A 15051-nucleotide genomic window follows, 5' to 3' on the forward strand; every position below is an offset into this window, starting at 1 on the left:
GGAGTGATCTGGCATGCTTCTGGGATCTGGTTTGCTGACAGAATAAGAAAATGAATCTCAGATGAAGTGAGTGTTACATGCAGTTGTCTTCTTCCTGTCTTAAGCACCTTCTTGCTTCTTCCCATAGCTAATAGCTGTGTAACAGCAGAGTTACTGCAGTCACTAGAAGTACTGCACAGCAGACTTGCCTGCTGTAGTCACAGGCTCTCCCTCAAGCCACTTAACAAAGTAGGCCTCAAGCTTGGTACGAAGGGGTGATTTCCCCTGATTACTGAGGATCTTGCTTCAGGGGTTCTGAGATATCATCTCAGGAAATGGCTTGAGCAGCTTGCTAATGACTGGGCAAAGTCTGCCGTGACAACAGGAGAAACTTGCTGCTTAGCAGGAGAGTGGCAGCTGAGTGCCAGTTCACAAAATGTTACCAGTGTCTGTAGACTGCAGATACCAGAGAGGATAGTAGGTGCTAAGGTGCCATTTATAAATGTTTTGCCCAAATTAAATAATTTGAAAGTTCATGATGGAGTCCAAGCATTCATCAGCTATTTGTTCAAGACTATCAAAACTGACCTGAGTTAATTTGGGGATTAGATAAGAATTGACTCTGACATATCTGCGATTATCTTTCTGCTTAACTGAACTCCCTGAAGGGACGGAGAAACCCCTTCCCACTACTCTTAGCTCACGAATGCTCTTGGATTTCAGCTCCAGTTTCTCTACTCTGTCCTTTCAAGTGTGTCCTCCTGTTCCTAGTCTTGCCTGTTCAATTCTCAAAGGATCATCCCTTTTGTTCTGGGCACTAGAAAAACATACTACAAACACCCTCGTTCTGTCCACAGATGCCAATTTCCGCAGTGCACCTTTTATCTTTTTTTTTGTGGGTGGTTTCCTTTTGGCTTTTGTTTCCAGCGTGGCTATTCAAGAATCCATTCCAGTGCTAAGATGTTCCAGCTGGAGACCCAAACTAAGTATAACCCATAAAAGCCATGCAAGGAAGAACATAACTCCTCTCTCTGGCTGTAATATTTAAGATCTATGTTAGGGGTACAAGCAGCTGGATGAGTTCCTTCCACAAGGAGCCAATTGCAGGAGTGGGAATCCAGCACTTCTTCAGTTGTAGTTGCGGTTCCTTCAACACAACTGCCCCGTGATGCAGCTAATTTTGCTGTGAAGTGAAAATAGGCCAAAGCTGAAAGGCCAGATTTCATGAGGCATCTAAGATGATTTAGTTATTGCTACAAACAACAAGCATGGGCCTGTTCTCCCAAGCCTTTCTCACAGCTGCACTTCCTCCTACCTTGTGCTTGTATGGCTTTTAAGACACCAGCAACGGTCAGTAATCTATTTTGCAGGAAAACTAAGCTGATAAAAAAAAGTGAAGAAGACAATTATTTGCTAGTCTGGAGAGCTAATTTAGCTCACTAAGTTGTCAGATGGCTATCAAAGCTGGCACAAGGGTAAGTCTGGCGATTGTGTAAGTGAAGAGAGGGGACTAGAATTGTGCTTTTTGTGAAATGCTGTTTCTGGGTCATAAAGGCATCAGCAAATTTCTCAGTTGAAATTCAATGCAAAGAGAGAGAGAAAGGGAGAAAGGAATGTGAATGTGACCTCTTTGGGAGAAAGCATATTTTCAGATCAGCTGCTAAAGAAGCACTTTCTCATCATTTCAGGAAATTGCTTAATATCTATTTTGCTTCCTATGTAATGGAAGCTTTCTTAAATCCAGGTATATTCGTGGTGAATATTAGCTCAGAAAAATGGTTTATTACTGTACACAGCTGTATTCTCGGTTGTATTACTGTTCCAATCAGGAACCATTGCATTTTTACTGACATGCATATACAATGAAAGTCTGAACACAAATATATATATATATATATATATAAAATATATAATAGAAGATGTATAGTATTAATATTTTTACAAAGACAAATTACACAGTGTACTCTTCTTCTGGACTTTAAACAAACTAAATCTATTTTATATTACATGGGTTCTGCTTCCCTTTTATAGTGTAAATGTGTAACTTTAAATTTGGGTAAAACTAGCTGCCATCAGTAGGGAACTGGTGTTCCTTCTTACTTTCTGCTGTTTAAGCATCCAAGGTGACACACAAGTGTAAGTAACCTAAGAGAAAATTATTGGAGCCAATTTATATTTCTAAACTTTAATATCACAGGGCCGCAAAGGTGTAAATTGTTGCCCTCTTAGGACATCTTTGCCAGAAACAGTTTCTCCAAAAGCAGAGTGTAGCAAGGTGTGAATTGTACCCTGATAACAACTGTCACTTGACTGAGGTGTTAAATTTCGAAAAAGCTGTTATTTCAACTCTGAACAAGACAGTCTGTGAAAAACATTAACCCGAATTAAAGATAATTAAACCCCAGCTATTGTTGGCTATTTTTTTGTATTTCTTTTTCCCAATATGGGATTGTATTTAGTTATCGTTATAAAAAGGTAGCAATTTCATGAAAGCTTAATTGGAAACAGCCCAAGATCATTAAAGAAAAATGTGGACCTCAATCATCGGTTCTCCCAGTCAGCAATCCATCCACCCTGGTGTGGAAACTAAGGTCAGGAAGTAGGTGGTGATACCTAGCTAGATCAATCCCAGTTGGGAAGCTGGAATGCTGGGCATGTCCCACACAGGAATTTGACTTTGCTCCAGGCTCTGCCAGTTGGGACACAGCACGAGAGCATGCACTCAAAGCATTACTGTGAAATACACAGTGCTCTGTAAATTTGCCATCTAAAATCCTTTGCTGTAATCTCCCCATGTTGATGAGACCTTAATGTAGCCTGTATCTTGACCCTGGTAGCTATTTTCAGCATATCAGCCTGACTTGCCCAAGGCTGGTTTAACTAATGTTGATAAGGGCATCTAGAGCCAAAAAAAAAAAATGGCTGTATAGACTGCCTGCTCCTCACAGCAGGGCACAAAGTATGGTATAAACAGCACTGATTCTTCTGGGGAGAAAAAAAAAAAAAAAAAAAAAAAAAAGGTTGGGTCAGGTGGACCCTCTGGTAGCTCTGGATGTGGTTGCACAGCAGCTTAAACTGCTCTCAGCTGGGCCGCTCACAGTCCCGCCCTTCCCCAGCCTGCCCCATTTTTGGGGCCAGCTGGCACTCAGGCAAATAAGCAGGAAAACAGCTCGTTGAGCTGAGGTGTCTGAAAACAAAAGGTACTCATCTTTGGCCAACCTGGCTTCCTGAACTAACTTAGCTAGTGTAATGAGCCCCAGCGCTGGCATGGAGCAGTACTGTGGTGTCAGGGAGAGGGCAGGGTTGCTGCGCCCCTAATTTGAACTACCATCCTGTGGGTGGATTCACACCTAACAGCAGCAGCCTGAACAGAAACTGTCCCCTTCCACTCTCCTGGCCAAATGTTCCTGCTCCTTCTATTGTCTGGCTCTAGCCTGAATTATAATGTAAACTATGCAGTCTATTGGTCAAGAAGAAAACTTGTCCTGGAACAAAAATGTGTCTACTCCCTTCTACAAGTAGAAATCTAAAATCAAAGTCCCAAGGGAGTTTTTGACTTTTTCCTCCTCTTTATATATTGTTTTTTTTTTGTTTGTTTTTTGTTTTTTTTTTTCCTCTTCATTTTCTCGAGAAATACAGTTATCTGTGTTAGGAGTCATATAGTCCTATGGGCAGTTTTCCATCAAGAGTTGTGCTGTCTGACCACAGTGGCCCTTCCACTCAGCAGGAGGAAATTGAAACATAGCCCTTGTTTTCCTTTCATGACAGGGTCACAATACCACGTGCTGTACATTTTCTTGATTTGTGTAATAGAAACACAGATAAGTCCCATTTCATTGATTCTGTATCACATCTCTACGTCACTTCAGTTGATATTTTTCCACTCTTCTCCAAAAAAAAAAAGAATTAATAATAAAAGCTATTTCACTTATACAGGAAGGTCAAGTAGATAAGGGTAGGTAAGGAAGTGTTCCCAATGCAGGGAACAGAAATTACTCACAAACTGAGATTTGAATTGACGGATAGTTTATCCTCAACAAAAGTAGAGGGAAATTGCAAATCATTTTATTTAAGCTGTGAAAGATTTAGTTGTGGATATACTGACCACCTCCGCATTTTGTAAGCTTATTTTAAAATTACTTATGAATTTGTGGTTTTTGTGTAAAAAGCTATTCAAAAACTTAAAAAAAGATTTTATTGGCATTACTTCAGGATATCCATAAATTTAGACTGACACTAATGTATAGGTTGTCATACCGAGTTTTTTCTTAACTTTAAAGACACGAAATGTACAGTTGTACATTTGACTTAAATCTTAAGATTCGGGAGCACAAGACAACATTCTCCATAAACAAAATGGTAAGCAATTATACATTTGCAAAACGTAGGTCTAGACTGTAGGTCTCCACTCCAGTGGATATCTCTTCCTTGTGGAGCAGATTCCGTGTTCAGTTCAGGTGCTTTTTTGGGGGCTTGATCCAAAATGTCAGCATTAGTCAAAATCCGTTCAAAAAGTTTTGAACTTGACCTTTTCCTTTGTGAGTGGAATAGCTTTGGTCATTTTCACAGTTGTGTTTTCCGTCATATTGTTTAGTGTTCCAGGAAGTATAGGCCACTCAAAATTTACAGTGTCATATCCTCTAATAAATCTGGTGGCTTTATGCCCTATTACCCCGACTTTGGTCTGCAGTGAGGAAGCATGGATATCTTTGCTTAAAAAAAAATAAAAATTATTATTTAAACAATGCATTTTGACGTACTCTTAATTTGCTAGTGTAGGACAGTTTTCAGGAGTGTGAACACAAGTACATCAGTATTGGTTTTGATTTAAATGAGACCAGAAATAGGTCTGTCTAGGCTAGACAAAGTGTGGATTTCATGTCTCCTAAATGCAGTACAGTATTTATTTTAATTACTAGCTAGGATTTATTCCACAGAAGGATGAGCATCTCCATTCTAATGATGAATCATTTTCTCTTTCTGTAATGATTGTGATTGCCTCATTATACTTTCCATGGCATATAATTTCTGTGTTGACACAAGTGGATATACAGCAAAAAACCTCACTCATCCAGTCAGCCTAGGATGCTCAAAACAGATTACCCTTTAAAGCACAAGTCTGTAGCACATATAAAACAACAGAGGAAAACAAAATCTGAATATCCCCACTTTGAGGTCCCAGTCCCTTTAACATAATATTACTTTAATGTTATTTTTTTTTCCTGGATAGAGGGGAAAGACAATTCTGTTTTGTCATTAAAAAAAAATCCCCTGATTTAAAAGTCTATCCTTTATGTACAGTCTCTAGCATCGTACTGAGTAAGTTTGTTTTTGAAAGGAGATCTAACAAGCACTATGAACTGTCATGCCCTTACAAGATGGAATAAGCAGTACTTAGGTGCATCTTCATGGAAAATAGCAATGCATTTACCTTATTTATCAGAAAAAAAAAAAAAAAAGATGTGAGGTGGTAGGTAAAAGCTGCAGCTTTCTTTACAGCAGCCAACCATTTTGAAAGATGCTAGCTCATATTCACGCCTTCATTACTCCAGCAGAAATGGAGACACCACCACCTGTATCACTAGGAATCCCTGACTGAATGGAAGGAGCAACACGTCCTTTATAGCTAAGCAGTCGGGAAAATACCCTAATATATACCCTAATGCTCATTTGATCTAAAATTTACAAGGGGAGAGAGGACTTCTCTTTTTAAGCTTTCATCTCCCACACAGCCGTAGAATATTAACGTATTTGGAGTTTATTATGGGCATCAAAGAAAAATACCACAATTAACAGTAACACAATTCCTGTCAAAAACAGCGTAGGGACACAAACGATGTTTTGTGTTTGTGTAAACATTTTTATTATGGGGACAGCTTCTCAGTACGGACGGGGCAGGGGGCACATCAAAGGACGCGCTACCAGCACGACGTATCCCTTCACGAGAATAAGCCACAGCGGCAGAAAGCCTTTGATGCCCGCTACCAGCCCTGGCGTTGCGGTGTACCCATCAGACTGCTGCGCAGCGGTCGCTACTCGCGCACAGCGACCCAACGCAGCACGGCCACCGGCCGCCACCACACACCTCGGCCGCCGGGGCCCGGAAGTGACGGGCGCTTCACCTGCTGGGCGGGGCGCGCGGGGCGGGGCTGTGCCCGCCCGGGGGGACTCGCGGGGCCGGAGCCGTTGGTGGCGGTTGCCCGCCCGCTCGCGCCGCGCCGCGCCATGGAGCCGCCGCTATCGCTGCCGTCGCCGTCGTTGGCGGTGCTGCTGCTGCTGGCACTCGCCCTGCTCGGCTCCGCCGGTGGGCGCCGGGACGGGACGGGGCGGGACGGGCGGGCAGGTGGCGGGGAGGGAACCGGCAGGGAACGGAGGGGAAGGGCAGGGCAGGGAAGGGAATGGAGGGAAGGGAAAAGAGGAGAAAAGAGGGGAAAAGAGGGGAAAGGGCGCGCTTGGGCTGAGAGAGGGGGCGGTGGCCGCGGTCCTCGTGGCGGTGCCGGTGTCCCGGCTTCTCCCCCGTGGCTCCGGGGCGGTGGCCGAGGCTCGGAGCCCTGCGGCGGGCGGCGCCGGGCTTTGTTCGCCGCCAGCCGGCGGGGGGCTGCCGCGCTTCGGCTCCCTCCGCCACCTCGCCGCGTGAAGGCGACCTGCGGGCTTCGATTTTCTTTCCTTTTTTTTTTTTTTTTTTTTTTTTGTCCCTTCTCCCCTTATTGTATTGATCTTGCTTATTTATTTATTTATTTTTAATTAATCTTTAACGTGGTGGCGGTAGGGTGTGTGTGCGAGGCTGCCGGGAACGGGCGCAGCAGCTCGGGGCTGGGGAGGGGACTCGCCCCGCCGGGGGAATGGGAGCGAAAAGGAGTGCTTTTAATCAAATTTAATCAGAAATCCGAGAGAAATCGGCGCCCAGCGCCTCCCCCGACCCTGCATCCAGCCGCCAAGTTGGCCTTGGCGTGGAAGGGTGGAAGGGGCCGGGTGGCTCGTCGAGCCCTCGCTGCCCAATTGTTCTGGGCTCAGTGAGGGTGCTGAGGGCGGTTGGAGGCTCTGGTGGAAAGCTGAGGGAATTCGAAGTGGGAGAAAGCCTCTGCGTTACACGTAAACCCGAATTCATTTGATTTTCTTACTGGGAGAGAACAAAGGGGTGGATGTTGTCAAACAACAGCAACGAAAGCGTGCCTGGCCTGTTCGAAACAAAAAAGTAGGCAAACGCTTGGCTAGGTGGCTGGCGTGAACTCGGTTGAACCGCGTGCAATGTCAACGCTTCCTTCAAGTGACTTCGAAAAACATGTTGTGTGCTGCCTAGAGGTGGCCCGAATTTATGTGAAACTGCGGAAGGTGACAGAACACCTGAGGAGGTTAAGGTCTACAGCAGAGCACGCATCAGCACTGGCAGGAGGACAGATTCTGTTTCCTGTTGAAATGCTAATACCGTGTTGATGTCATGGGGGAAATTACTCATGGGATCAAAATTCTGCCTGTTTAACAGAATGATGGGCTCTAATCTCATGCGAAAAGAGATATCGGTAGTTCTGCATTAACTCGCTTTCTCTAAGCAGAAGTTGTGCGTGAACTATGAATCACAAGTATTTAGTGTCTGGGTTAGTGATTAAGGTTTGTACTGAAACACTTCATGTAACAAAAGCTGGGGAAGAAAGATTGTCTCGAGCACAATTATTGGATATGCTGTAAATGAGCTGGATCCCTGCTAAGATATCAAATATTACAATGCTATAAAACTAGAGTTAATTGTTATATGATGAAATGCAAAACCGGAACCAGATTTCACGCCCCAGCTTTACAGAAGTGTTACAGGTGTCTTCAAACTTCACTGTGAAACTGGATGACTTCTTAAAGTAATATATTCATAGTGTGTTTTGATTAGGAATATTTTTGCATGGTTATTTGGATGACTAGCCTGAATGATGCACAGATTTCATAGTCCTCTAAAAGAAACAAACAAAAAAAAAAAGTTCTTCATTGGAGCTGATCAGGGATTCCTTGTTTTTTTTTTTTCCCCTATTAAATAGAATTAATATTTCTGTCAGTGGTCCAGATGCACGGTGTTTCCTTTGAGGAAACAGAGAACAGTAAGTTGCCTTTCTCTGTATGGACCAAAGTTAGAAGAAGCCATTTGTGTGCAGTTGTGTGAAAGCTGCTGGCAGTGGAGCATGGTCTAGCTAGCTGCTCAAGTCCTTGCTTGAGTTTGTGGTAGTGGAGTAATTTATTGTGGTACTTCAGGGCTTCTACTGAAAGTTGTATTATTTTTTTTTTCCCTCCTTTCCTGTAAGTCTAACTTTCCTTGTTTCCACCTTGCTAATAGTAAAAGACTCAAAATTACTGATTTCGTATAAATCAGGAAGCTTCTCTTGACTGTACAAAATAGACCCTCAGCCAGCAACCATGCTGTGCTATTCTGTGTTGAAAGCGAGAGGTGTCTGGGTGTAAGCCGTCCCTGAACCCAGCGCAGGGGTTTAATCTCTCTGCTAAGGTCAATTTCACAGTCATAAATAATCAAATTGGGAACTTCCTCTTCCCCTTGCAGGAGGGAAGGGGTTCATCCTTGAACACAAGGATACAAGGGGAGAACCATCCTCTTCTACCCTATCGTTGTAACTAGTCCTGCATTGATTCTAGCAACTGCCTCTGTGTTACTTGGCTGTGCAACTGATAAATAACTCATGGTGGTTTCTCTTTGAGTTGGTGCTACTGCAGTGTGACCACAGAACTGGTTGGGGTAGTGAAATTGAGTCTTTGGCTGCCTTGTGGTCGTACAGTATGAGTTCATATTTGGATCACTTTTTGTAATTGTGAGACCTTTTCTAAAGCTATGTTGATAATTCTTCTCTATCTAAAAATGCACTCCAAGCACTGTGGTAAGTGAAACTTGATGGCCATGTGCAAGGTCTGTTGTTACGTATTTTGGTTGAGTATGATTGGTTGCTTCAAGTAGTTGGGGGGGTTCCCAAAATGTGCAAGCTCTCTTTAAATTAATTTGGTAGCTGTCACCAACAAATCCTTTAGAAGGCTAATCAAAATGATATACTCTTCAGCTTCTGAATACTTTTTTAATGAGAAAATGTATATTAAACTGTTTTCCAAAGGATAATGCAGAATTTTGGTTTAAGGAGGTGGTGATTTATTACCACTGGCAGATCATTTTGTTAGGTCTTATGGTTATGCAACTGTTTTTGATGCACTCTAAGTCAGCCAGCATTTGGTGGCTGGTATACTTCGCCAAGTATGTGTAAGAAGGAACTTAAGCCTGCTCATGTTTTTATGCAGCACCAGGATCTTACAGAATTTGACTTTTGAATTTCGATACCACAGGATCATTCCCATCCTAGTCTCTATTGCTAAGCTGCATATGCTTGGTCAGTTGAAAAATAATTTTAACGGCTTGCAGGGTTCAAGTTCTTCTTAGCTTTTCATGTCAGTGGACAGTTAAATGATGTTCAATTCTCCTTTCCTAGATTTCCCAAATAATAGTATTTTCAAGTCATATGAAAAACTTTAACCAGCAATAGCTGAGGTTGTTGGGTTTAATTAGTTACTGTTGTGACATCAGCCTTTAGATTTGAATTACAATCATTTTGCTTTATCTAATCTTCTGTTTATCAGAAAGTATTTTATGCATTCAGTGTGGTGCTGCAAAAATGATTATAGCTTGTCACTTTGCTCTGCTCTGGCTGCCTCCCCTTGCTAGCTTCCCCTGTGTTGCATCAAGCATCAGCTGCCTGTCTGCCTGTCTTCACTTTCAGTGCTTGTCACAGCATTCTCCAAACCAGATTCCACTTCAGCAGTGGTAGTTTCATCTCTATATAAATGACTTTTTTTTTTTTTTTGGCTTTCACTGCTGTTTTCCTTTTTTTTTAAAAAAAAAAAAAAAAAGTTTCTTATGAGTACTTCTGTGTTTTGCCTTTGATTCCATTCGTGCTTCAAGAAGTTCCTTGTAACCTTGTAAGCATCTTTGGACCTGTCTTGCTATTGGAGTGTTTTAAAACTCATTTGCCACAGTGACCTAGGAGATGAATACGCAACAGAGAGCTTGTTTTTGGGGCCAGTATTGATTCATAGTACTGTCTAACTAATTTCATCATTTGTTGTTGCTTGCATGTGTTCATAAGCTTTTAATGTCAGGGACTCCCTTTTTGCTCATGTTGCAACTTCTGATTCATTTCATGAAGCTTTTAGATGCTGTGTGAAACATAAAATAAATTTCAACAGTTGTGTGGCTCAGCAGCTTGTAAGAATACCTTCCCTGCCAATTACATCAATTTAGTCACTGCTGGCTAAATACACAGTTAGCTAGCTTATGCTGCCTTTTATTTAAATTCATCTTTTTACTAGTTTGCATCTGACAGGGACTGGTTATTAGAAGAGCCACTTCAGCCTGTTGTCATGGGAGTAAGTGGCAGTGAAGCTAACCTCTTTCAGTAGGAGCTGGATCATAGCAAACCCTTCATCCTTGCTGGTAATTTTATTTACTGCACAACTGTCTTAGTTGTGTGGGTGAATGGGTCTGAATTGAGAATCCTTACATTACCTTTTATGTTTTGTTTTGTTTTTTAACCAGTTAAGATTGCCTGATTTGGAACAAGAAAGAGTTGTGCCAACAATCTGTCCTGCTACAGGGCAGGAATGAGTACCAGGAAGATGGTGGAAGACTAGTTGTGTGTGATCAGTGTTCTCCCACGTGAGAAAAATATGTAACCCTGGTCTGGGGAGCTTTTTTGGGGAGTCTGACTACATCGCTAAATCAGGCAATTGGTCAGTTGTATGGCTAGATGTTACCTCAAGGATTATTTTTGCATCCATTTCAAGTGGTAGTTGGCATTCTTCTGGCTCCACAGTGAGCGTCTTCAGGGAGGTTTAAAGTCAGAAAAGCATTAAATTTTTGTAAGGTTTTATAAGGTTGTACTGTTTACCTGTTCTGTTTCTGGATCCAACTCAGTGGGATCACTGGTCTTAGTTGTAAGCAAAGGATCAGCTTTAACCTCAAACTTGTGTGGGTGAAGGGTAAAAATTTGTTTCTGGATGTCATGTACTTGTTGGATCGGGTATTCTAAAACTGCAGTGTGATAGACAAGTGGGATCTGAGCTCTGGTGGCTGTAGGCTGCAGCCAGTCCTGAGCTGTTCAGCAGTGACGTGATTTCCTTTAGCTGCTTTTGAGAAGCATCTGAAGTGCTCAATGGTCACAAGTTTTGCAGTTCTGCTTGCTGCTACCTTTTTTTTTTTTTTTTTTTTTTGTGATGTAGCACATAGAGTTGTATCTTTCATGCCCTGCAGCTAAAACCTACATTTGGCATGTTGAAAGATGATTAATCAACAAGAAATATTTGGGGTGTGTGTAGGAAGAAGGATGAAAACTTCTTAAATTCACAGCTGTTTTAACTAGTGTGGAGTGATATTGTATAGGTAGTTGAATTTTCATATATCTATAGATCCTGCATTTTCTGTTTTTTCCTTCTAGATGTATTCACCACTTAAGCTATGAGGAATGTTCCCTCTCAGTTAAGACCTATAAAATAATGCATATGTATACATATAATGACTTATTAACTTTCTGTCTATTTAGGGTGGATATTCTAGTTCTTTGAACATGTTCCTTTCTGGCTATTTCTTGCAGTGGGGAGGAGGGAGGCAAAAACAAGTAGCTACTCTAAAACACCACCACAACAACAAAGACAACTCACAAAGCAACAAAAATATACTACTGAATAAAATAACTTTCAATCTTAATGTAAAACTTGCATGTGCTATGAAAAAACGTGGCTCACTAGCTCGGAAGAGCCCAAACCCCTTTACTCAAGTGAAAGTAATATGGCTGCTCAGTTAAGTGCTTGATTGTACTTAAACTCCCTAATGCATTGACTGACAGATGTGCCTAATGCTTTCACACTGCAAAAGGACTACTTCATTCATCTTCCTTTTAAATGTCATCAAATTGGCAGGAAAAAAATAAAATGAACCATGTGACTTGATTGCTTAGTGGCTGTATAACCCTTCAGTATCAGTTGGGTAGCTGGAAAACATGTGACTCGCAGGGCTGAAAGCACAAACCAGCTGCTGCAGTTGGTGTGGACTGGTAGAGGAGAGGCAGGGTTTTGTATGGGTAAGTAAGGAGTATCAGGATTTGTTGTTTTTTCTTGTTTTGTCTTTGAAAAAAATCTCTGTAATGGTTGGACACCATTTCTTTTTACTCTTCTAAATGCTATGTCACGATGATTCCTTAATGCCACTTAAGTGCAGTGTGAAGGTATAGCTTCACATTACACCCAGGTGCGTTACAGATGCGATGTGGTTACATCTGGTGTGACTGCACGTGTCCATCTAGGTTGTTGCTGCTTCAGTGGTGGTTTTGGGTTCCTTCTTCCTCTCCTACTGTCAGAGTCAGTGCTGTGCAGCTGATGATTGAAATCACTCAGCTGGTACAACAGAGGACTTTTGGAGTGTGTTATTTTCTTACTGGATGAGTTCATTAAGTCAAGTCACTCTGTGGCTGTGCAGCATGGGGATGAGCCCTGCTGCTTACTCTGAGAGCTGGCAGCAGCTTGGCTGGTGTAGGTGTAACGCAAAATTTCTCTATGGGGTGGGGCGTCATGGCAGCGTAAGAAAATCCTTACCGAGGCTACAGCAGCCTCTCAGCTTTTCTGTGTCTGGCTTTGTACTACTGAAACTTGTGCTTTTTTGCATGAAGTGTTTTACTGGCATAAAGGGAGGTGACAGTCGGAACTGAGGATGAGAAGGCAGGACCTCAGTAAGTCCGAAGTCGTCTGGTTGCCTTTTCCTAAATACTTCAGGTTGAGCAAAGTTGTACGTGACCATTTGAACGTGACCAAGCATTAAAACTCAGAATTCATAGTGGTCTACAGATGTTGGGCTAAACAGTATCCCCATGCTTAAAATTAATCTTAATCCTAATTTTTATTATAATAACCCTTCCCTTTTTATGTGTGGCTGCCCACCCACCCCATCCCCCAAGCATATCCTTTACTTCAGTAATGAGATACGAACTCTCCCGCTCCCAACTTGATAAGTACGTCCCTCTTAAGTAAGGTCATCTGCTGCTGTAGTTGCTAGGATACGTGGCTAATGACTTTGGGTTTAGCAACAAGAATAGTTTCAAGAATGTGCTGAGCAAGTTAGGAGCACAAGGACAGTTGGAAAAGGAAAGGAACATGGGGTAGAATCAAATGGGATATCAAGGGAAGAAGTGAAACTTGAGGGAGACGAGTAAAAGATCAGTAAAGCTTTAGCCCATGCTTTTTAAGATTTCCTTTGTTGCATAGCTATTCCAGTTGATTTCAGTGAATTGCGGTTGGGAATGAAATAAAAATCATGTTATGTATTTACAGGATTAGGGTTGTTTGTAGTTCTGTTTGAGTCTTAGAGCTTAAAAAAAGTCAGTAGATTGGGAGAAAGAATAACTTCTGAAGTTACTGTGCAGTATGCTTTAAACTGGAGCTCGAGCATGCAACTCTACATGAATTAGAGCAACTTATTTGTTTGATCCTGCCACAGAACTCTTCCATTGCAAGTAACGTCCAGACTGAAAGAGAATATTTTTGTCTTCAGAAAGGCAGTATGCTTAGCCTGTTTCCTGTTGGTTTTACTGCAGTTTTTCTTCTTTTCCATTGTGTAACTTGACAGAGGATTTGTGGATTCAGGTGAACTCAGGTAGAAATTCAGTAATTTAATGGTTATTGTTGAATTGATTTATTTTGTCAGATTTCTTAGCCTAGGCTAATGCAGGATTGCTTCAGTTTCTGTTCAGAGCAGATACCTTTAAGATGGTGTTTGTGGAATTCTGAAGCAGAATCAGTGTTTTTGAGATGTTCTGCAGAAATCAGGAGCTTCAGCTGGCAACACTCCTCCATTTCTGGAACTGGTCAGATTTTAGGTTCTGTGCTACTTAAAACCATGTTTCTGTGAATCTGGGGATTGGATAGTAAAAAGGAAAATAAGGCTTATTCTTAATAGCAGAGTCCTCTTTAATATGGAAGCAGATAAGAAGTCAGAAATAAGCAGAGAGAAAGTAAATCCATGATGTCACCCTGGTTATTTTGAGAGTAAGTGTAACTGAAGATTTTGCATGGTAAGTGTGCCTCCAGTAAGTGGTGTTCCCAACCCTGGCTGCTCAGATGAAGTGAAGTTTGGAAAGACAAACCCACTGTTTGGAGACCCAGCAGGGGTGTAGTTGATTGTCCAGGTGATAGAATTTGCCAGGATCATTTTGACGTGGATTTTTTCCCATGTTGTGCGTTAAGTGCTCCTGCTGTTTCATCAGCTTTCTCTTTGTAGTTTATGGCAGAAGCTTCCTCTGTGCTGATAAACAGCTTCAGTTTGTGTACAGCATGTCCCGAAAGCTTACCCAGACCACATCTCTGGGAGTTCGATCTCTCAGCTTCATCCTGCTACTGGTGAGGCAGCTGAGATGAAATGTGAAAGAGAAAGGTTTAACATTGTGCCTCTACTAATGCTATCTACCTAAAATTCAATCTCTTTTTCAGAAATTGTTGTGTGGATTTATTTTCCTGAACTACTATATTGAGTCTGGGACTAAATAGGCTAGGAAGGAGGAAACAGTGTTTGGAGTTAAGACTGGAAGCCAAATCTCAACTTTTTCTAGGCTAGTGCTTTTATTTTGAGATGTTTACTTTCTCTGGCTCCATAAACTTTGGATCTTTTCTGCATAGTAGAAGTGCTTCAATAAGTTGTGTCACTGGTTAGCTTGTGGAGTGTTCACCTAGGAGATCACAGATGCAGGTGTGAACATCCGTCCAAATGTCGAGTCTGCTGTCTTCAGAGATTAACAAGTGTTCAGCATGGTGAACTTAGGCTGGTAGGCAGGCAGGTTTTTACCTTCTCTCTAATCTTTTTTGATAGAGCCTTTCTGAGGTTTAAGTAAAGGCATAGTTTGTTAATGTTGATAATTTTAGAAATACTAGATGGAAGTGTTGGATGTTTTTGCTAAGATGGTGTGGTGGTGGGTTTTTTATTTTCTACTTACTATGAACTGTGGTTTATTTTCGAAATCTGTACTGTAGCATTGTACAATAGCCACAGTTAGCATC

General features: G+C 41.9%; 1 protein-coding gene across 3 annotated transcripts in view; it reads left to right on the forward strand.

The window, feature by feature from the left end:
* Nucleotides 1–5791: 5791 nt before the first annotated feature.
* Nucleotides 5792–15051, forward strand: part of CXADR (CXADR Ig-like cell adhesion molecule) — a 33472-nt gene continuing 24212 nt past the window's right edge. The window contains exon 1 of one of the 3 annotated variants that reach the window (XM_027449277.3): nucleotides 5792–6283. In XM_027449277.3, coding sequence (XP_027305078.1) covers nucleotides 6205–6283 — 79 coding nt within the window. In that variant the 5' untranslated portion in view covers nucleotides 5792–6204. Of the gene's footprint in view, nucleotides 6284–12028; nucleotides 12090–15051 lie in introns of those variants that run through there. The other 2 variants (XM_038186900.2, XM_013099925.5) reach the window with 2 other exon arrangements.

The sequence above is a fragment of the Anas platyrhynchos genome, chromosome 1, assembly GCF_047663525.1.
Source record: "Anas platyrhynchos isolate ZD024472 breed Pekin duck chromosome 1, IASCAAS_PekinDuck_T2T, whole genome shotgun sequence".
NCBI lineage: Eukaryota > Metazoa > Chordata > Aves > Anseriformes > Anatidae > Anas > Anas platyrhynchos.